At 42.4% G+C, this 23,878-nt stretch overlaps 1 protein-coding gene across 12 annotated transcripts in view; it reads left to right on the top strand.

Annotated features, from left to right (window-relative positions):
* TENM4 (teneurin transmembrane protein 4) overlaps positions 1 to 23,878 on the top strand; it is a 530,696-nt gene that overhangs the window by 356,451 nt on the left and 150,367 nt on the right. For all 12 annotated transcript variants that reach the window (XM_074572381.1, XM_074572380.1, XM_074572379.1 and 9 more), the window contains 3 exons: positions 12,451 to 12,552; positions 17,154 to 17,348; positions 21,598 to 21,798. In XM_074572381.1, coding sequence (XP_074428482.1) covers positions 12,451 to 12,552; positions 17,154 to 17,348; positions 21,598 to 21,798 — 498 coding nt within the window. The remainder of the gene's footprint in view (positions 1 to 12,450; positions 12,553 to 17,153; positions 17,349 to 21,597; positions 21,799 to 23,878) is intronic.

Below are 23,878 nucleotides of genomic sequence, written 5' to 3'. Positions count from 1 at the left end.
TACAGCCCGTAACACTTCAGCACCTAGGAATCAACAATACCTTTATCAGTGCCTCCTTAATCTTTTCACCTTTTTCCTCAAAACTGATGAACAGTCTCATTTCCCAGTGAAGTGAGCCAAGGGGATGAGCGTGTCTCCCTGTCTGCCTTTTCGGATGACTCCTAACAGATGAACTGTTGCTCCTGGTTCTTCAATCCCCTTCAGCTGCAGTCAGTAATGTTTGTACGTGATCCTACGGCACACCGTTCACCGTTCCCTAAATGCTGCCTGCAGCTCTCTGCCTGCTTCTGCTGGAGCTGCAGCACTTCCAAAAAACCTGAAGTCAGACCAATCGTTTCAAATCTACGTGTTATTTGTGATGACCTTTTTTCTCTCTGCAAGCGTCTGCAACAATTCTTACATAAAAACCCTGCTTCCCAAGCCGTAATGGCAGGCAAAATTATTATTTCAGGATTTTTCTTTTGAAGATGTAAGGCATCTCTAATAAAGGGGAAATTAGGGACACATCTCAAAGATAATTAAATAATAAAAAGCCTCTAAAGGTCGGATACTTGGCTGTAAAATCTTCCACAGCTGCTCTTTCCATACAGAGTGTGTCTCTTCATTGACGCTCCGTGAGTAAAAACTAGCAGTAGGAAATTACAGTGTGTAAAGCTAGCTTAGTTTTAAAACAGAGATGAAATAGTTTGTTTAATGTTACGCTTGAGCTTTTCCTTGGTTTGTTTATTTTTTATTTTTTTTTTTGGTTTGTATATGTGCACTCCTCTTTCAGTAGCTCTTACGATTACAAGTGATAATTTGGGTGGGGAAAATAGACAAGCAGATACATATTTTCATTTATATTGTTGTGCAAAAGAAAGTAAGCGTGTTTGTGAAGTTTGCTTGGATGCCAACAAGTATTCATCTCAGTAGAAATTAGATGTCTGAATGTCTTTAATGATCCAGATTTTGTCGGGTTTCGATCGTGCTTTAAAGTGGTAGAAAAATGAAGGTAGATTTGTCTTTTTGGAAACCTTTGCCTCCATCTGTACTTGCATGGGCTGGTAGCCTTGAACTTGCCTGTCAGCGTGCTGGTTGCAGGCAGGCAAGTTCTCTTGATCTGACAGAGCTTGTACAAAAGGTTTATTGATTGGGGTAATTACTTTAGTTTTAGGGTCAAGAAAAGGTTTATTTAATACTGAAGTTAAAGCCTTTTTCTTTCTTTCTGTTATTTCTGTCCTGTTTTTTTCAGTTCTTTTTTTTTTTTTTTTTTTCAGAACAGCAGAATTCTGCCTTAATAACATGGCACATAGTGCTGTCGGAGGGTTTCTGGAGAAATGTGTAAAACAGTGCATATGGTTTTCGTTTTTACACTTTTGTATATAGCTTTTTCCGTGCACCCCAGACTGCAGGCTAATGTAAGCACAGCTTGTTTTATTCCCGTGTCGTATTACCGAGCTGCTGGAGCAGCTCTGGGCAGGCTTTTCATTCTGTGAATGCTCCCCTGCTAAAGCACAGAAATAAGGTTGTGGGAGTTACTCGTCCACTTTGGCAAACAAAAGGAGAACCCTTTCTCTACTAGAACAACAGAATTTTTAAGACTTCATTTTCTAAGGCTGCATTAAAGTGTATGTACTTGCATGTAAGACCACAAAAGGGAACAGAAGCCAAGAACATCAGCACCTCAAGAGTTACTGGACCAATCCCCACTGTCGCATGGGGTGGGATGAGAAGGGCATCGTCTGTACAATAACTCCTGGCGTATGTTGTCTTTTTAAATTATAGTGGCTGGTCTGTGTATTGGATGCGTGACTGATTTCTTTATCTAAGTAAGTGCTACAACTGTCTCAGAAGAAGAGTTAAATGAATTCTGGTAATGTGATTTCTAGAGGGCTTACTGTTGGCTCTGAGAAGGAACCTGATTTGACCAAGTTTGTGCAACGAGTCTGCTAGAGGCAGAAACGGAGCCATGAGTTCTGCTTTTTCTCTGGCCCTGATCAAAGGCCACCGAGAGCTCAATGCCGTTGCCTGAGCACAAGCATCTATGAGCACCTGAAATGCCCCAGGGCACTGAGGGCATCTCTAGAGGGGGGCAGATCTGACGTAAAACCTAGAGGAGACTCAGGTCCTTCTGTAGCAGTGGCTGCAGACCAGGCATCATACTTGAGAGCATGTCCCCAGCACCAGGCACCTACCTACTGCACCTCAGACATCAGTCATTCCAGCCGGTACATCCTTATTTATCCAGCTGGATATATTTGCTAAAGAATTTATGTAAAATGAAACTTGATCTTTAACGCACCCAAAATTAGAACATGACCAAGGTTTCATGGCATTTGTTTGACCAAATGAGATCACATTTGAGGCCCTTCCCATGTGTGTATGCAAGAATGGTTTGGGTTTTTTTCCCCTAGAATACACCAACTTACAACATCATTTAAAATGAAAGTCAAGGCCAGCTTTAGCCTTGCCCTGAGCTACAAGAGCAGAAATTGTCATGTACTGAATGTGAAGTAACTTCCCGCTTGCTAGTGCAGCTCCACAAGTTGAACCCTGAAGGCTGAATAATTGTTGTTTCCTGTATTAGTTTGTAACAATTTATGAGAGTGGGAAGGAACAAAAAAAAAAAATAATTTCTTTGCAATCCCTTGGGCAAATTTGGGGTATGAGAGGTTCATTTACTGGAGCAAAATTCAGATTTAAAAATATTCCACCTGCAAAAAAGGAAAACTAGGAAGAAAAGAAATGTTCGCAAGGTGTCTTTCTAGATCTCCACAGCCTTGTCATGTGTATGTTCCAAGCATGGGATTAAAGTGTTATTGTGCTTAGAAGCTGCATTGTTGAAGGAAGAAGAAGTCTTCAGCCCACAGCTACTCTTTGTTTAAAATCATTCACCGATTTTATTTTTTTTTCCCAGCTAGCTTCTAACCTGTGATCACATTTCAAGTGATTTAGAACAGAGGGGTTTTTCAGATGGTCAATGTACGATTCCTTAAGAACTGTATTTCATAGACCCTTTCATGCTTTTAGCATTGCTCACATTCTCAGGGCAGAAAACAGCATTCCCTGTATATCCCGATGAACAGCAGAAATACATTAGCAGGATTTTCTAAATGTTGCCTTCATTCTGGTCCCAGTGAAGTCAAAGGAGATTTTACCATTAACTTAAATGGTGGTATACATAGACGAGTGCCCAAGTGCTTTTGAAATCCCATTATACCTTATGCTTTCAACCATCTGATAGCTTTAGATTATAAGCCATTCTGCACTGAAAAAATTTCTTCTTAAAAAGGATGAAGTAAGAGAAAGGAATAAATCAGGGAGATACAGCTCGCTCTCAAAGGGCAAACCAAATTCAGACCAAATGTGGCATAAACTTCTGAAATCGTTGGGCTTGTTCTCTTCCTTATTTACTCCCCAAACTATTCCCACTTGGTCCCTGTTTCTGTAGCACAGAAGTTCAAAAATAGGGCACCAAAAAGCTGGGTTTGTAGTGTTTCCAGCTGGGCTTGGAGTTGAATGTGCTTGAAATAGTTTGAGAGACTGACATTGTTGCGGTGAGAGCCACCCGAGTACCTCGAGAGGTATCTCAAGCCAGGCATAGAAGCAAAAGTACAGACATCTCAAGGGAAAATGTGCTCACATGATGTACTGTCAAATTTGGCAAATTCAGCAGCTCTTGATGGTTTCAATAAACAACCCAAAGTGATCCTGAACGCCAAACCTTGTATGCTTCACCATCACCTTTTAAAACCCTCCAGCCTCTAGAGTCACCGCTGGCTTGAGCAAGTATTTGCAGTCTCCGCTGATGGAGATGTGGGGGATCTGCCACTGCAAATGGCTTTGGTTTTGAAAGCTCTTACAGAAAAAGAGTTGGGGGAGAATAACACGCGGTTGGATACTGTGATTGCTGTACTTCACTCTGACTTTGCAGAATCAGGAGAGACTTAAGCAGTTGTTTAAAGGACTGCCTGCCTGTTGCCCTTCTCCTAATTTAGCATCCTGATACCTGCATGTGAAGGTTAGAGCTCCACTGGGGATATGGGAGCAAAGAGGGTTATAGGCATGGGTCTTTAATTAAAACAGACCTCCCAGCCTTCAGAAAAAGAGAAAAAAAATCAAAATCTGGCACAACATCAAGTGGCATTAGCAGTATCAGCATCACACTAGGTGCCCTACAGAAGAGGAAGCTGTGAAAGAGCACTCAGAAATAATGACTGAGTTTCCATGATGCTGTCAAGACTTTCACATCCCTGGCTGCCAGGTGTGGATTACTTGAGCTAGAAATGTAAAAGCCTTATAAAACACAAATGAAGCAACAAAATTGAAATCTCAGCAGGTGAGGATGTACCATAAGAAGGAATCAGTGGTTTCGAACTTCAGCTGAGGAAGGAAGAGGAGGAGCAAGAGAATACCAGACCCAGCGTTTCCACGTTTCCTTTGTTTCCAGGGCTTTTTTTTTTTTTTTCCCTTTTCTTTTTTTGTGGCTCATAATGTCAAGTCTGATATTTTGAGAAATCTGAAACCTGTTTTATCCCCTCTCACCTCTGCGTCTCCCTTGGCATTGTTATCACAATTACAAGGGCAGGTGACAGTTCTCTAGGCTTAGAATCCAACCTGCCCTGCAGTGAAATTCAATCGAGTAGCATCATTTCTTTGAAAAATAAACAAGACTGCAAGCTCTGCAACTGGGAAGTAAATTAAATGTGTTCACAGAGCTTCAGAATCTTCTTTGCCTTTCATGTTATACTGCCTGACTTCCTATTAAAATTATTGCTAGCGTAGTCGGGGCAGTGACAGGAGCTTTTTTGTGAAAGAGAGACGTTATTGCAATGAGCTTGTAGGTGACAGCTTTATCCAGGACCAGCAGGTCTAGGAGAAAGAATATGTGGCTTGCTGTGGTTGCTCTGGTGCAGCAGCAGAGAATAAGGTGAAATAATGTGGTGTCCCATCCCTCTCCCATGGGACGTAATTCATCGTAGCGTGAGAGGGGTGCTGTGCGCTCCTTTTGCATGGATGTGGCTCCCACAGAGGATTTCAAGGTTAGATATAAACCATGGAATCTACCTACCTGCTGCCCCGCTCTATGTGTGCTCCCTCCCTCCCACCAAAGCATCTTCTTTACCCAGGGGAATGTGACTAGGAAGAAAATAAGTCAGTGGACAGTCAGGAACAATTTCTTTCTGTGTGACATTAAATGTATGTATTCCTTTGACACAGTAAGCAATTCCCCTCTAAGTACTTTTTTTTAACCTCCAGTATTTTTTTTAATTCACTTACCTTTTTAAAATTAATGCAACTGTGTCTATAGAGGGTTGACATTTATAAGAAAAGGGTAAAACCTTTTATGACACCCAGCAGTATGTATACTGTATCTCCCTGGGTTGGTAGATTGGAAGATGTGGCAATTTACTGCAGGCTCAACCGCTTCATGCATCTGCTCACCAGCCCAGAGCAAAAGATTCTGAGGCCATTTCTTGTGCGGAGGCAAAGTAGACTACTAGCTGAAGAGGTCAAACAGTGAGGTTACCTGAAAAACCCTGCTTTTTTCTTAGCATTTCACTTCTAATATTTAATATTCTCATTGGTAAAACAAGTTTCATTTTCTTTGAACCTTCATTTCAGAAACTGAGATCAGCATTGATTCATTAAAGCGTAATTCTTCCACTGCGGTGCTGTTCCCACACGTTTCTGATACCGAACACTGACAGTTCCAGAACAACTCTTTGAGTTTATTGAAGGAAATAGTTACATTTGAATTCATACAACAACACTGCACTGCATGGCGTTTAATCAGTTCTTAGAAAGCAGTCCTGGTACTTATTAACTCCCAGGAAAGCTACTGCCTTCAATTGCCAGCGAGATAACTATTTTTTCTTTGCCAATAGATAGTTGCCTCTAAAGGCCTAGGGAATGATGATGCTTGGTGGCAAGTGTAGGCTATAAAATATTTATCTTTAACACACAATTGTGTTACTGCAGCCTCTAATAGGATTTGGTGTCAGGCAAACATCTGCCTTGGCCTCTGGCCCAAAGATATAGAAACAAGCTATTAAGTTGGATGTTGCATAGTAAATAAATAAGGCGGAAATTCTGTTAAAGTAGCTATACTGCTGACCAACAAACGTGGTGAGTATATGAAAAAGAAGTCCATCAAGAGTCTAACAATTTGTCTGCCTCCTTAACATGTTTATTGTATTTCATCTGGATAAAGGTAATTCATGTAGGTAATTGTAAGCCAGGCTGACGGATCTTTATAGAGCTCACCACAGCAGAGTTGGCTTTCACAGGGCTTTTTGTCAGCAGCAAAGTGGTCCCTTGAGCAGACCATTAGCCTGGGAGCTTTGTCACTGTCACATGAGTCAGTTTATGATATGAAATGTATTTGTCTATGCCTCAGGTTACCCGCCTAAAAAAATGGGAATGGTAACAATTAGCAATTTCCTATTGAACTTGGTGATCCCAAGCACAAATACGGCCTGGGTGGAGAATGGATGGAGAGCAGCCCTGAGGAGAAGGACTTGGGGTGTTGGTGGGTGAGAAGCTCAACATGAGCAGGCAATGTGCGCTGGCAGCCCAGAAACCCCCCCACAGCCTGGGCTGCATCCCCAGCAGCGTGGGCAGCAGGGCGAGGGGGGGGATTCTGCCCCTCTGCTCCACTCGGGGGAGACCCCCCTGCAGGGCTGCCTCCAGCTCTGGGACCCCCAACATAAGAATGATGTGGACCTGTTGGAGTGGGTCCAGAGGAGGCCATGAAGGTGGTGCTGGAGCCCCTCTGCTGTGAGGACAGGCTGAGAGAGTTGGGGGTGTTCAGCCTGGAGAAGAGAAGGCTCCAGGGAGACCTTAGAGCCCCTTCCAGTACCTAAAGGGGGCTACAGGAGAGCTGGGGAGGGACTCTTGATCAGGGAGTAGACCGATAGAACAAGGGGGAAGGGTTTTACACTGAAAGAGGGGAGATTGAGATGAGATCTCAGGCAGAAATTCTTTGCTGTGAGGGTGGTGAGCCCCTGGCCCAGGTTCCCCAGAGAAGCTGTGGCTGCCCCATCCCTGGAGGGGTTCCAGGCCAGGTTGGACGGGGCTTGGAGCAACCTGGTCTGGTGGGAGGTGTCCCTGCCCAGGGCAGGGATTGGCACTGGGTAATCTTTAAGGTCCCTTCCAACCCAAACCATTCTGTGATTCCATGATTCTATGATATCCTTAAATGATAGTGTAGTGTGAGGTCTTATTATGGGTATGGGCAGGATCGTGCCGGTTTGTAGCTTCTCTCAGGATAAGGAGTGACTGCAGTGGGAAAGCAAGCAATGAGAGAAAGGTTTCAGCCAAATTTCCCTCAAAGTCTACCAGCTGTGGGATTACTCATACTGAAAAAAGTCCCCTGAGACAAATGGCAAAAATCCCAAAGTATCCTCAGCAGCTGCAAGTCAACATGGTGCATGAAGTAAAGCTGTTTTGTCTCCAGACCATGATACGTTTCTTTCTCTGCTTTGATAATTAAAGCTCTTGAGCGGGAAGGACCTTAAAGAGTACTTCAGAAGAAGAGTTTTGCTCTTGGAGAAGTCTAGGCTTTCACACTTAATAGATGTTTTCCATCTCTCATTTTTATTAATATAGAAGCATTTTTGTACATCCTCCTTTTCCTGAGTGAGGTAGGCTGGACTTGGGTCGGGAATACCTCTGTGTCAGACAGGGCATTTGCTGTACCATTGTCCAAAAGGAGACAGCGTGGGTCTGAAGACTGTGTCTCGTGATGTCATTTACTCCTCTCAGAGGAGATCTGGATGTTTACCATATTTATTCAGGAAACGACTTGTTTTTTCAGTTGGTAATTAGATTTTGAAGCTGACAGGACAATCACTTCCATACGCAAGCTTCTGCAGTCCCCATCAGAAGCCACACCACCTCAAGCTTTGCAGGTCTGGCCCCAGTGTGAGTTGTTTGCTTTCAGGAGGTTTGCTCCTGCGGCCGGTGGTTGTCGAAAGGTGGCATGGGAGCTGAATTTTCAATGGTCTCTTTGGACATGACAGCAAAGCCCTGTGAAAGCATCATGCATCATCCATTGGCTGACCCTCCAATTAATAATCTTTGCCTTTGCCAGCTGGTGTCAATCAGATCACTTCAGAGATCTGGGAGCCAAGGGAAAGCTGTGGGAGTCAGACTGAAAACAGAGAACATATATCTCTTTCTAAAAAACAGTTGTCCATGGTCTCACAGTGAACTTTGACAATTAAATAAAACAAAACAAAACAAAACGAAACATTGACATGATTCTCTAAAGCAGTTCCCATGGCACTATTCATAAAACACCATACGGAATTCTGTATATATTGTAAAATATTCTTATAATTATACGAACAGCTTACAGATGGAGACTAGAACCTAGCCATAACTGCAGTGACCTGTTTTTATTTATTGACTGACAGTTTGTCACCTCTGTAGCAATGTTGACTGTGGACATACTTAAAGGACAGACAGTTACTTTGTGCCACTAACTTAGGGGCTCCCTGAATGTTAGAGTTTGCTCTCTTCTATCTAAGCACCATTAGATAGGGCCACGAAGATGATCAAAGGCACCTCTCCTATGAAGACAGGCTGAGAGAGTTGGGGTTGTTCAGCCTGGAGAGGAGAAGACTCCGAGGAGACCTTATAGCAGCCTTCCAGTCCCTAAAGGGGCCTACGGGAAGGGTGGGGAGTTTACTAGGGCATGTACCACATGAGTCTTCATTGCTTTTCGGAGTTGGTTCTCAGTAGTGAAGAACTTTGGGGAGTGTGCAGAGACCTTAATTGCCCAGAGTCCCACCAGACAAGTTTGTATCCTTAATTGCTGAAAAATGGTAAGTGGCACCAGACACTGGGGGGAAGTTTCTTTTCACTTCATCTTGTCTCTATCAGGCGGGTTATTCCAGGGCAACATGAGGCTAGAATAAAATGAGAGCACCTTAGAAATGTTACTTTTGGCTATATTAGAAAAATAAGGAGCATCAGAGGAAGCAATGAAGTAGAATGAAGGGATTTTTAAGAGCCTACTCTATTATTAACAGTGTAGGGTGTCCAGGCCACAATTAAGAGTTACTGAGGTGCTTTAGTGAAAAAGGTACAATGGGTTTAAATCACCTGTTTTCTTTATTCCTTTTACGTTGGCCACAGTATGGTATGATGCAGTTAGGGCACACTTGCAAAGAAGAGTCTGGGAAATCAAGAATTGAGGAGATAGATAGTGATAAACAAAGTGATAACTGTGCATATTACTGCATTTTTGGAAAGCAGAATGCCAGATCTGTAGATGAACCCCAAAATATACATTAATATTTTTTTGACATTCCTTATTGTTAGTCAGTGTGGATGGGATCTGACCAATTATAGGTGTCTTTAATCATAGAATTCATAGAATCATAGAATCGCCTAGGTTGGAAGGGACCTTTCAGATCATCAAGTCCAACCATCAACCTAACTCTGACAAAAACCATCACTAAACCATATCTCTAAACACTATGTCTACCCATCTTTTAAATACCTCCAGGGATGGTGCCTCAACCTCTTCCCTGGGCAGCCTGTTCCAATGCTTGATAACCCTTTCGGTGTAAAAAATTTTCCTAATATCCAGTCTAAACCTCCCCTGGCACAACTTGAGGCCGTTTCCTCTTGTCCTAACAATATCTACATGATATCTAATGACAATATCTACATCTGAACGAGTCAGAGGAGGAAAGGAAGCACTACTGGAGTAAAGTTCATTACATGGATTCACCCTAAGAATCTGGAAAGTTTGGTTACCTAAACACAGGTGTGCTGCATTTCTGTGGTCAGTCTGAATTTCTAGATCTCGTCATACCTAGTCAGTATAGTGGACGAGAGTCTTTCAGTTTAACCTACAGTAGACATCGAGTTGGTGTACTGAGTATTGCCGGTCTTGTCCTACGCATCACAAGTGCATCAGCTGAACCATGCTATACATGGAAAATATTATTTCCGGTAACACAGATTACCTTTTAGCTGATGTGGTGCATTGTTACACTTTGGAACAGCTGCCAGGCCTGATGCTACACTGCTTTTTTGATGTTGCTTTGATTTTTTTCTTATTTTGCAGAAATATTACTTAGTATATTACATAAGCATACCGAGAAAGTTGTATGGATATTTTACTCCTTTTCAAGGACTTAATTTAGTGCTTTGAAGCAAAAGCTTGAGAAAAGCTTTTTTAAAAAAAAAAGTTTTAATATACTAGAGGTGTTGCCATAACGCTAGGAGCCTGTCTTGCATCAAGCACGGACGCAGCCTTTCCCATTGACTTCAAAGGCCGTGCACATGTAACCTCTCTGCAGTGTCGTACAGCTTGCAAACCCCCATCCAAGTGAGAGTGTGGTGGTGGGGCTTCACAAGACCAGTTTTCAGGCAGTAGAAAATGGTTCACTTGTGTTTTCTCTCTGCTGCATTAATATTTTTGCCACCTTTTGAGCTCAACCAACTCATTGAAGGGTCAACCAAGTCATTGAAGGGTCTGCACAAGAAGAGGGAGCTTAGACTTGTGCCTAGGATGAGAGGATTAGAGGAAAAGGACTGACCCTTTCAGCAACAGGAGCCGTTAAATCTCCTTACCCATCTCATTATCTTGTTTCACAGTACTTACTCTCTCTATGTTCTTCATATGTGCATGTGCATCAGTTAATAACTTTTTTTCCTAAATTTCTGCATATATTTCTTGAAGACAAGAAGGATATAAAGACTGTAAAAAAAAAAGGCATAAGGAAAAAATACATAAAGTAAAATTATTTTCTTTATTTTCAGTGGTGAAATTAAAAAATCACAAAGTTCTGACGATTGCATACATACCGGCTAATATTAACTTTTCATTTACAGGATAGATTTGTGTTTATACCTGCTACGAAGTGAGAGTTTGTATACTTAAATATCAGTATAAACACACAAGGCCGGAGTTGCTATTCCTTTATTTTAGGAAGCGTGGCTGCTGTTTGATGGGAATGAAGATGGCAGCTGAAGCTCAAAGTGTTGACTGCATGCTGTGAATGTATTTCCATGCACCGTAAAGTGAATATCTGCTTAACCAGAGACCTTAAGTGTCAGAAAACTGACAGTACTTCTTTGTACCTTCCTTGCTGCATGGAGCGATCTGATTATGAGATACCTGATGCCGAGACTTAAAACATAAATATTTGAAACTGTTTTTATTATTTACGACTGCTGTTGCCCTTTATGAATGATGAAATTACACCACGTCCTTTAAAATGTCCTTCAGAAACCTCTGTTGTTTGGAGAACGCCCATCCAGAGACAGGCTTCCTTTCGTTTGTGATTAGAAACTAATCTGCACAATCTCTGCTGCAGCTGCTTCTCTTCCCTTTCACCGATAGGGAGTTTACAAATGTCTTTGCCACCATAAAGCCTCGTGAAGTTATGTCTATGAAAACGCAGTGATTATTCACGTGGCTGAGTTTTCCACCCCACTCCATGACAGATGCACCACCAGAGCCCCTCCCGCGTAACTGAATCCAGTTTTAATCTGATACACATCTCTGAGAAAATGTGAAATAATAGTGTGGAATGAACCATGGTATTCCATTGTCTTTCCAAGCCCTACTCGTGTTTACTCACTCTTCACTCACAGTTTAGTCAAGTAAATAAAATTATTTTCGTTCTCTTTTTGATATGTAAGGTTTACCATCTTGTGTTCTCCTTTTATGAAAGAATTTTTAGCCCCAATATTCTGCACTATCCTCAAAATAAAAGTGCTAGATAACATTTTGCTTACCTGTTAACTTTCTTTGAAAGATGAATATCCAGTGTTTTTGCCAAGGTCAGGGAATTTAAGATGATAACTAGAAACAGAAGAAAGTGTGAATAGTCCCATTGCTGTTCCACCAAGATACGGTATTAGCCCCGCTGCTTTGGGGTATTTGTATAATATTGCGGAACAAACCAGAAGGCATTGGGTTAGAAATAATCCTTCAAGAGGCAGAGAGGGTGACCCAAGAGTCTGTATTCAGTGAACTTCATAGAGGATCATTTCTATTATAGCTCAGCTCTGTTTGGCACAAATAAACCCCCCAAATTCACTTACATGAGTCAACAAAATGGACCAAAGGTGTATGTTCCGCCACGAGAACGGTGCGTGTTGCTCCTCTCCAGCAAATTCAAAGAGGGAAGACGGTTGGAAAAATAAGCAGAAAGAAAAGACATTTGGAAGTTTTCAGGTCCTGAGTGAGGACAAAGCCTGGCGGGTGCTGAGCAGCTGCGATTTAATCACAGGCTTTGCCGTCGCTCCGCACTGATGTGTTAGGGTTGAGCCGCCCGTTGGTGTAAAGGGCTGAGCGCTGTTTAGTGGAGCTCAGACTGATGCTTTCAGCCCCACGTGCCGCCATTGCTGTGAGGTTTCAGCTGTCCTGCCATCCAGAGCCCTCTCAAATTCAGAGGTGTTTTCTGGCCTAAAGAAGTATCTGAATTCTCTTTTGTCTTCCAGAATCAGTGGATAATTGTCCCAGTAATTGCTATGGGAATGGAGACTGCGTGTCTGGGACTTGCCATTGCTTCCTTGGCTTTCTGGGCCCTGACTGTGGCAGAGGTAGGAATTTATACTTGATTAACTTTTCCCCTCTCCCCTTCGGTAACATTTTTCTTGTGAAAATTATATTCATGCCCGTGCGTTTTTCAAAGTGCACCTCACCCAGCTTGGGGATGCTGCGGTAGAATGGAAACGAGTGGGATCTGTGGATTTGTTTGCTACTAGTCATGATTGCTGTGGCCTTCGCAACAGCACAAGCCCTGAGCTGCGTAAGGACAGACAAAATGTCACGCTGGGAATTTTCTATCTGGGAGCGACGTTAGAAAACATCACTTAAAAACATGGCGTTACTGTTTGTTTAGCAGAGCACTCTGTCATTGTGTGGTGCAACCCCATAATGATACTGTCTTTTAAGATATAAAAAAAATTAAGTACCTTTTCCATTGCTGTGAGCTTTGCAAGTCTGCCTGAGCTCTAAGTGATGGCTGAGAGCCTGGCTGTGGGGAGCAGGGCAGGGTTAGAGTAAGGCTGAGAGTGAAGTAGTGGCAGGAAGAACTGGATACTCTGGCCAAAAATGAAAACATTGGGACGACTGGGAAGGAGGCTTACCCCAGCAACAATATAATACATTTTTATGCTCAGGTGAAAAGTATTTTTAATAAATGGTTTTGGAAGGGTTTTCGTTTGACCTGAAATTTTTAGGTTATTTAAACATTTAAAAAACAAACTGAAGTACTTTTAGTAAAAACATGTTTCAGAGCGAGAAATGAAAACGTTGCATGTGGGAAATGCCAGAATGCCGTGCATCAACCTTTTCGAGGCCTTTTTTGGCTCAAACAGTCCAACAAACTGAATGCAGATTTATACATCTGGGGAGGGAGATGATAGCGTAAAAAGTTAGTGCCCACACAAGGAGCTTTTGCTAAGGCAACAGGTCAGGCCTTCACCCCAGCCCATTCATTGCTTCTCCGGAAAGCAGGCTGGCTCCTTCCCAAGAGAGAGAGCTCAACTCTCTCCAACCCCACGTCCTCTCCCCCTCCAGCTGAGCTTGGGTCACATCACTGTAGCCCAGCCAAGAGATAAGGACGGCCGCACACCCCGCAGGCGGGGAGCTCGCTGCTCAGGCGGTGTGGTCCGGGCTAAAACCCCAGAGGTGTCTCAGAGTTCACAGCCCAGTAAGATGGATGTGGCAGTCTGCATCCCCGAGAGCTGTTATGTCAAACTTCTTGCTGACTCAGGTTACACTTGGTTTGCATTTCCTTACACTTGGTTTGCATTTCCAAGCTCCTTTTCAAATCCAAAGGGCTGGAGACAAAAGGAGTTTTCTTTCCATCTCCCACAGCATATTCCTACTCACACCTCCTAACTTTAGGTAGGGGCAGAAGTTCAGGCTTTGTTCCCCGCAAGGCTCCCAGTAGAGTCAGTGGAGAAGGAGAATCTCCTTCGCTGTGAGTCAGAATATTTAAACTTTTGTTCTGAATCCACTTTCAGAGGAGCTTACCTCCCTTCGTGGGTTATAAACCGAGCTTTCTCAGGCACTTCAGTTGAGCCACGTGAGTATCTTCCACTTCACCAGGGAGCTTCCTCTGGCTGATATGAGCACCTGCTATTCGAGTCAGTCTTTCGGTTCAGAGGCTTTAGATCACAGATTACTGCCCATCTTTAGGAGGACGCATTAATACCTGGAGTGTCAAAATGCTAATTGTGCATGCATTTCCAGTGGGCTTGTTAAATGGATCATTTTGCCATGAGCATGAGGTACAAGGGCCCCAGCGTTGGCTTCCTGTTGGTTTTCAAGGGAATCTAAGATGCTGCTTTTGACCTACAAATCCCTCAGAGGGCAGCAACCGCGCCATGTGTGAGGCTGCTACAGTATCTGTCTGCAGCCGTATATTGGTCCCTGTACCGAGCAGTAATCCATAAATAAGCAGGTCTCTGCCCACGTGAAGACTTCTAGGTTATAGATTTCCTGGGTGTGCCTTTGTTTCAACTCAGCCTTGTAATTCACCGTACAAATGAGTGGGAACCGCAGAGCAGAAAGCCCTTCTGTTTTTAATAATAGCTAATTATTAATGTATTATTAGCCAATTATTTTAAACCAAGTAAATGAGAGCAAATCACCAGAGGTGTATTGAAGGCCTCCATGAACATGGGAGATGGTGTTTTAAAGTCCTGTATAAAGTAAACAAACGAATGGTCTTACTCTCTGATACTAAACTTTAGAAGAAAAGTGGTGTGCCTTTGTGTTGTTGCTATCATAACCACACTAAAGGATTACTATAATTTTGGCATCTCAGATATTGTTTCTTGGCATCTGAGTGATCAAACAATAATTATATAGAATCATAGAATCATAGGTTCTATATAATTATTGTTTGACCATTGGGATGCCAAAAAAAATAAAGGAAAAGAGTTGCACAAGTAGCAGCGGAAAAAAACCAGAAACCTCTTTTGTCTTTATTCATTATGGTATGCTACAAAGGAGGTCTTGTTCTTGCCATTGCTTTGACATTTGCAGCAGCGCTTCCCAGGTTATGCTGAAGGTGTTCTCCACAGAGGGCTCTGTAGCGTACCAGTCTCATTGCAGATGGCCGGTAATTTATCTGATCTTGTTCTGAGTGATCAGCTGCCTTGTCAGAAAACATGTAAGTCTTTCTCAGCCACCTCTCACCGGTTAAAGGCAATTATTCTTTCTTCTTGTTGAAAAGAGCGGCAGACTATCCTCTTCCAGTGCCTTGAAAGGACAGGCTCCGTTACCGAGCATTTGAAATTTGAGACAAGGGGGCGGAAAATTCCATCAGCCTAGCTGAAAAGTGAAATTACAGAGTGAGTTTGCTGTGAACCATGCACACAACACAGTGTATCTTAAACAATTTGTGTCTCGTACTGTATAGGTAGATATCTCCTTGCAAATGATGCACTTGAAACACGCCGCTACAGTCTGCTTCCTTTAAAGTGAACAGGGGGCTCCTTAGTAATAACAGTTGCCAAATTCCTTTCTTTTCTAGACCTCTTTTATCTTGGTCAGGCAAATATAGTTCGCTGCACATCAAACTGGCTTAACAGCCAGAGCTGGCAATGCTTTGTATTGTATTGAGATTGCTAAAATTCTATAACGCTCAGACAGACTTGACTATAACGACACATGGAGACAACACAGGATGGGCATTACACGATTGCTATCCGGAAAGGTGGAGAAAGGGGAGGAATGTTGCCCTTAACCATGTTAATACCTCTTCCCGCGAATACTCAGAGTCAGGAATGAAGCAAAAGAGGTACCTTGTATTCATCACGTACCTAACGCAGTTGAATTAAGCAGCAGACTGGAGTATTCCTTTCACGTTTGTCCTGCAGAAAAATTGTTCATAAATTGCCTTTCTGAGGGGCAGATGAGAAGCCCAGCTGCTCTCACCTGAGGATGATGTGCAACAGTGAACAAGAGAAGTCTGTGTTGAATATGTGTCCTTGCAGCTCAGTTTCAGCAAAATGGAATTGAAGAGAGCAGGGCTTAAGCAAGAAGAAATTTCAAGAGATAGTGAACAGGGGAAGGCTATTGTTTCTGAGGAACAGAAATCAGCAGCTTCCCTGGAAAAATCAGAACAGAGGACAAAAGGAGCATAAGGTGGCAGGTGTGGAGAATGGAAAAGGGAGAAGACGTAATCGGAGAGGAGCTGAAGGAAGCTTAGAGAGCAGCAAAAGCTTTGGTCATGGAGGCTGTGGTCTGGTCCTTGATGATCTCTCCTTCCTTCGGGACCCTGCTCTGTATCCTTCAGTTCACCCCATCCCACTCTGCCTGATATTTTCCAAATTCAGCTCAGAAAATGTTTAATCCCGGGATCCATCATGCCACAGCTTGAGCTTGTCGTCTTCCTCTTTTCCCCTTTGTCACAGGGGAGAAATCCTGTAGCTGGTTGGCCTTGAGAATCAGCCAACTTTGCCAGAAACAAGGATAGTTAAAAAATCCTTTATAAACTGATACAAAGGTCAGAGGTTAGATTTGGAGAACTTTTATTACAGGGAGCTTGGAAAGACTAAAGGCCAGTTTTACATTATGTCTGATGGCGAATGGAATCCAGTGCTGGTGATAACCAAAAAAAAAAAGTGTGTGGGGGGGCTGAAGATTCAAGTGATGGCATGAAATGAGCTAAATCGGGGAAATAGTCTCAACGTGGCATTCTGGACTCTGAGCACAGCAACTGAAACCCGTAAAGCTGAGAATCACGACAGACGAACAGGGGAGTGATTTGTAGCCAGCTGAGATCCAGCACGGAGGCAGTGCCAAGGAAAGTACGAAGTCTGGCAGAGGGTCGGGGATAGGGATAAGCAATGTAAGGTCAGTGGCGCTGCTGAAAGAAGACACCGGTACACTGAGAAGTCAGAATACAAGAAAATTCTGAATTCGTAGTATCAGAGACACAAAGCAAGGAGATATTGTAACTCAAGAGCACTGTTTGTTTGTTTTAAACGCTCGTAGGAGAATACAGCTAACAGCTGGGTGTCATCCACGTAAAAGAATTGGTTTTGGCAAAGAAAAGAACAACATATCCCACTGAAGACTGTGCATGGAGAATATAAATCCCATGCTGGTCTCTTGTGCTCTTTTTTGAAGCGAGAGCCGCGTACGCTTGGGTTTTAATGTGATTTCTATTATCTTTCCCCAGCCTCCTGCCCAGTGCTGTGCAGTGGAAATGGGCAGTACATGAAGGGGAGGTGCTTGTGCCATAGCGGCTGGAAAGGAGCAGAATGCGATGTCCCCACGAACCAGTGCATCGACGTCTCCTGCAGCAACCATGGCACGTGCATCATGGGCACCTGTATCTGCAACCCGGGATACAAGGGCGAGAGCTGTGAAGAAGGTATTTGCAAGATACATTCACTTAGCCTTTTGCTTTGATTGCCGTTGTATAATTACGTGGATGGAGGCCATTCAGAATAGGACTGGCACTTAAACAGAACAGTAATGGGCACCTTAGAGATACAATAGACGGAAGCAACATAAAAATGATAAGTTGTAACAACTTGTCGTTAGCTATCATATTTGTTCAATAATTGGATGAAAAGCCATCAAATGCTTCAGATAGACAAATCCAGTTGAAAGACCAAAACATCTAATCATATGTTCAAATGTTCTTATTAAAGCATCGCTTCCATTTACACATCTAAACGTATAATTACTTTTCCAGTGCTTTCTTCTCTGCCGTGCTGTGCCAGACGGTTTCAGTTGCTTACATACACAAAATGGTGGCGTGTGAGAGAAAGTCCCTGATTCTTGTCAGCTTTAAAAGCTTAGAAATGCTCAGCACTTGAATTAAATTTGGCTTCAAAATCAGATATTATTTTAATGGCTCTTCCATAGCTTTTTTCTCACATTAGCCCCTAAACATTTTTCATTTACATTTAGATTTGTGGCTCAGAAATACGGTGCCTTTTAGCACTTATCTTTAATCTTTTTGTGTAGGAAGTCACCTGCCACCATAAACCTTTATCTTGCTGAGTCTGTGACTGCTTCATATTGCCAAATGAAAAAGTGAACAGTTTTGTAAGCGTACAAATCATTTGGGCAGTTATAAAAACGCATCCAAAAAGTGCCTGATTTACAGAATAATGTTCAGCACTTCTGAAAATTATTCTCAAAATCCTATGCAGATGACCTGAAAAATAATTACGTTTATATTATGCTTCTACAAATACATACATATAAGGCCTCTGCACAACCTGATAGTTTAAGACATCGATTTGATACATGAATAAGAATCACAATGGCTTGAATTAATTTACGGTTGTCTTCATGTATGTGGGATAAAGATTTATCTGAAATGGCTTTATTTTACGGACAATGAAAATAGGCTGAATTGGATTCAGACGTTCAAATGGCATCTAATCTAGCAATTCTTTTGATGCGTTAAAACGTATTGGAGTGGGACATCTCTGATGCAACACGGCTTCAGTGTCAGTAAATGTTAGGGCTGAAGACAGTATCAGCTCTGTGACAATAAGCCATCTCTTGAGGCAGCTTCATTTGGACTTAAGAAAGCACAATTCAATGAAGCCGTGGGGCGTTTGAAACCCAAAGATGGTGACTACTGAAGTATCTTTAAAGCATCTCCGTAGACCTCGTATTTACTAGATCATATCTTTACTGGATAAACAGAAATGAAAAGATCCTGATTTTGCCTGCAGCCAGACGTGTTTAATGTGTGTAAATCACAGTAAGATTTGCCCTTTTTCTAACAGGAACCTTTTTTTCCCCTGGTCACGTTTAAAGCAGAAAAGCCAGACACTACTCAGTTATGTTATGCTATCAATGTAGTGGGGGACAGTGTCAGTCCCACTAGGTAAAAGCTTGAAAAAAGAATGAAGAATAAAGAGAACATGATTTTTCTTATGAACTGTTTAGTATTTTTCCAAGTATGCATTTGTTTTTCATATTCAAGGCATAATTTGTATTGTGTTGTGAGGGGGGGAAATAACTCAGAAATATGCCATGTGGGAAATCTTCAGGACATACATATATATATTTAGATCTAGTAAAAAAGTTGATTTATACTGTTTTTTAAATTGCTTTTACTTTTTAATTTCTCTTCTAAGAAGGACCATCTGGTATTGATTACTTTTTATTATTTCTCAGTTCTTGTAGCTTCACTGTTTAGTCCGTGTTTAAAATGGGTTTTCATTCCAGGGTTTCTTCTGTCTTTTCTTTTCCCCCCGTAGAAGTTCAGCAATGTTTATAAAACATCAGCCAACAATCTTACATGAGTTTTTCTTTTCTCCTTGCTTCGTTTATTGGCCCATATTTTATAAGGCACGGGCTAAGCCAGCGAGACGTTAAAGGGAGGGGAGCAAATTTAAGCAGTGAAAAATGAGAAGTTACTCTTTGGGTACCAAATAAGCCTAATAACTTGTGTGACCAATGAAGCATGAAGCATATTGGGGAAAAGTGTAGAAGAGGCGCGAGCTTTGCTTGCTGCATGATTTATCTCCCTGGCAAAGGTTCTGCACAAGGCTGAACTATAAATGGGGCATTTTCCAACCAGGAATTAGACCACTTGGGACAGTTTCCAAGCAGCAACACAGATATATATGCAAAACTCTTTTTTTTATTTTTCTTTTCCCAAGTACACTAGATTTTGTCAGCTCTGCCCTCCTGCCCCACTCCCCATCTCCGCTTCTCCCAGAGCTGAGCAGCTAAATTTCTCAAGCAGAACTCCCTAAAAATATACCATTGTGCTCCAAATCCACTAAGCAATTGATTAAGAAGAAAGCAGAAGCCCGTAATCCTGTCCCAGGGCCCTTCCGATGGTGCAGAAAGCCTAAAGAGATATAGCTAGTGAGGCTGAGATTAAAGTAGCCATTGTGTGTGACATTTTCTGAAAGGGCTCGTTTCAACATGAAAAATGGCCTTGGGATTATGATAAATGGGGGGTTCTGACATGCACATTCCCCTCCTATAATCGTCTGTGTTAGAGCTGAGATAGCAGATTGTCTGCCTCCTGTGATGGAGCCCCCCGTAAAACTCACCTTTTTCCCAATTGACCTTCAGAGGGGATGATTAATTGCCTGGAGGTAGCCTCTTGTCAGTTAGCCTGTGATCTTTGTTCTCTACGTTCAAACCATCTGCTGAGAACCTACGAGGCTGCTGGTCCGTTTCTTAGTCCTTTTTCCTACTTATTACTGCTGAGAAAGAACAGGGCCAGGGCTCCAAGGGTCTCATGCTAAAATTGGCACCCCAGCTCCCAGCTCGCTAGCAGTAAAGGAGATTTATAGACTCATCCTTTCCAGCCTCTTACAATTTTCGAGGATTGTTCCAGCTATGAGCAGAGCTCCAGGAATCAAACAAAACAGAAAATGCTCTCACATGCCTTGGGATAGTAATTGCTGAGCCATTACTTGTCAGGCTGAGATGGTTTTGAGAATCCAGGGAATTATCAGAGCAGCTGTTGCGTTTCCTTTTAAGGTTTCTGGATCTTAAACAGGTCATTGGGATTCTTATTAGCTTTTTACGGTGGGGGGAAGAAGTGAACTGCAAGCCTGCTGCGTGTGCGGTGGCCGCGTTCTGCTCTTCTGTAGGAGAGTCGGGAGCTGGGCAGCTTTTCTCGTGCTGCTCAGCCAGGCTGACACTTGTCACCGCTCCCCAGGGCACTGCCACACGCCGTTTCAAGAGACGGGAAGAATTTCTCTGTATTGTCCTGTATGCTTTTATATATAAATAGGTGATCGACTCCTCCAGACTGTTTTTTGGGAAGGTGTCCAGTGCGTTTCATATTTTTCAACCACTGGGTGAAATTCCCCCACGGGCAAAGGAGCTGATGGTTGCCTACAAAACACGTAACTCAGGAATAAGGCAGCAGATTTGGTCTTTTGGTGCACATTGCTATACCATACACCTAACCAAACAGTCTCCAATCTTGTTAGGAACGTGCCTCTTTGGGGAAAAAAACCACCAACACCCACAAACATTTAAAAAAGAGTATTAGCTGATCAAAAATAAAACCAGAAAAACCCCAATATCCAAAAATACGTGATTTTATTTTAATCCTTACTCCAGAAGACTGACTAAGGCTATGTTTAACATGAAATTTATCTGTCTGTGAGACCTGTATAGATTTCAGCACATTCTTCAATTTAAGCATGTGTTTTGCTGAATAAGGACATCAACTTCTGCTGAATTTTTATGCAAAATTCTCTCTCAGAAAACCAGAGCTCAGCTTTGAATTCATTAGTAATAGCAATTTAGGTTATTCTAATGGAATAAATGGGGGTGCAATATGTGTGCAAAAGAATATTATTCTTATTTCTTTCTTAATTGATATTAGCCTGTTCTTACTAGAAAGATCATTCGTTAGTGTAGGCCTGGATAAAAGGATGGATTTCACCGTTACATTTTTCTCTGTTTTTCATGTGAGTGTTTTCGGTCTCACTGCCCTTTTGGGACACTATTTTCTTGCATGAAGCACCTGTTTTGTGCACAACGGGGCTCTGATTCCTAATTGGAGCCTGGAGATACTATCTAAATAAGTTAGTGTAGATGGCACAATGTCTGACAGCTTTTTTTCTGAAATTCCCATTTCTTTTCCCTGTTTACTTCCTCTTCCTTATGGCATCTAGTGGACTGCATGGATCCTACCTGCTCGGGACGAGGCGTGTGCGTGCGAGGAGAATGTCACTGTTCGGTCGGCTGGGGAGGAACAAACTGTGAGACCCCAAGAGCCACTTGTCTGGACCAATGCTCCGGTCATGGGACCTTCCTCCCGGACACTGGACTCTGCAGCTGCGATCCCAACTGGACCGGGCATGATTGCTCAATAGGTAATGTCAGCAGTGACTTATTGCTGTTTTTTATTTTCTTTAAACTTTGTAAAATATTCAGACTCAGATCTGCAAACGCGTTCCAGTAAAGCACATGTTGGGCATGACTGGAAGCAGAAATGCCAGAGCTCAACTACATAAATAATTTTGCTTCCATTACTGAGCGTAGAGTAATATAATAAATAACCCCATTAAAGCCACCCAGGCTTGCTATCGTTCATTATATTGCTATGAATGTAATTGATGGTCTACATATAACTGCGTGTTCTGGTGTTAGGTCTTGATGAATCCCGGTGGCCACCAAAGGGTCTGTTTTGATTTTTAGGAGATGACTAAATATTCTTTAGGTGGCTGTAAACAAGAAGGAAGAGGTGGCAATCCTGCAGGTCTTGTTTCCCTTCAGAGTTTCGGCGCTGTGATTTTCTAGGCTCAACTAGAGGAGGATGAGTGTCGCATGCGGTTCATATTAAAAGACTGTAAGCACTGTCCTCTATCAAGTAAAAAATCAGTTTACTGAGTAGAAGTCTTTAATAGTACAAGCACCTACCAAGAAGACAGATTTTTATGGGCAGTTTTGTGTAGAGTTGTGGAACTTTGGTGACCTTCCTTCATTCCTCAGCTGAATGGGCATCTTGCAAAAAATCTGCATCAGGTATCTGAAATGAAGGCTAAAGAAGAACTATTCAGGAGCCTTTTCTTTTCTTCCAAATGCAGTTAGCTTTTAGATGCCACACCGAGAAATGCTATAGTACATTAAATAGGCAGAACCTATGGAACATTAGTTGGCTTTTGTGCTATATTGTGCTCACAAACAAGAGAGCACAGCACTAACGGCTTCTTTCCCGTACACAGCTGGGGTGGAACTAGGCCAAGTATCCAGGGCAGCTCAGTATAGGCAATGAAATGAAATGAAATGAATTTTCGGCAAAGCGACAAAAAAAAAAATATATTAGGAGAGTGCACATAGTAGAAAAATCACATAAACAACATTTTTACTGAGGAATTACTATTATGTGTAAAGAAAACCAGGTTAACTGCTTGCAAGTATTTTAAGAGACTGACTTCCAAGGATGGGGCAAGCTGAATAAACTGGTACAGAGGATATAAAAAGAAAACCTTTTCGACAGTCATCATTGAGGTTAGATGTTAGGGAGCTTGTCATAAAGTAAAATTGACTGGGCTGAAGAATAAGCTGAAGAGGAGGCCTGCTTGCCCGGGGCTAAAACTAGGTTGAGCAAAACTTTTGCAGATGCGGGGGGGAAGCTATCCTGCATTGACAGGAGGATAAATTCGGTCTCAAGCTTTTCCTTTCCCCATATTAACATCTTCAATTCCACACTCTATGAGTTCATTTATAAGACCACCGTAAGGGGAAAGGTAGTGGTGTATTTCTAGTGATTTTGCAGCATAGTTCGTAATTGACTCATTATTCTGAGTTTATATGGAGGCTTGAGGATTGCAGGGATGGATTTGGAACAACGTTCATTTCTACACGCAAACAGAATTCACTTTCCCTTTGTTAACCTGCAGGGTCATGTGCGGATGATTTATAAGCTTTCCTTATACTGCTTTTATAAATCCATCTAGTGCAAACTTTCTTTGGCAGTGTGAGGTTATTTGAGACAAACTTGAGCATCATTCCAAGACCTTTTTCCTCACCGAGCTGCTTGTAACATTCGGGTTATTGTGCCTCACAGCTAAAATCACAGCTAAGGTGATTTGTAAACTTCCATTTCTAACCAGGACCTTTCCGCTGAATTGATGGCTTGATTTGAAAGACAGATTTACTCACAGGGTGCGCGGTACTCCTCTTGCATGATTAAAACAGAGTGAGCAAGCACGTTAGTACACATAACAACAGACTGACTGACCTAGTGGGGTGGAGGTTCTGTAGAAGGGCCTAAAGGGGACAGATTTTTATTGTCCTATGAAACAGGACACGCGGAACAGAAAAAAAAATTAAGTGACAGAATTAAGCGCTTGCCTAAATCAACCTCAGGTCGGCAAAGCAGGCAGGACTGTGTTCAGTCCCAGTGAAATCTATAGGGCTGTGCCTACGTGTGCTAACGCCAAGGGCAGC

Source organism: Larus michahellis, chromosome 1 (genome assembly GCF_964199755.1).
Source record: "Larus michahellis chromosome 1, bLarMic1.1, whole genome shotgun sequence".
NCBI classification, from domain to species: Eukaryota; Metazoa; Chordata; class Aves; order Charadriiformes; family Laridae; genus Larus; species Larus michahellis.
Note: the sequence above shows the minus strand (reverse complement) of the source record. Positions and strands in the feature narration are given on the sequence as shown.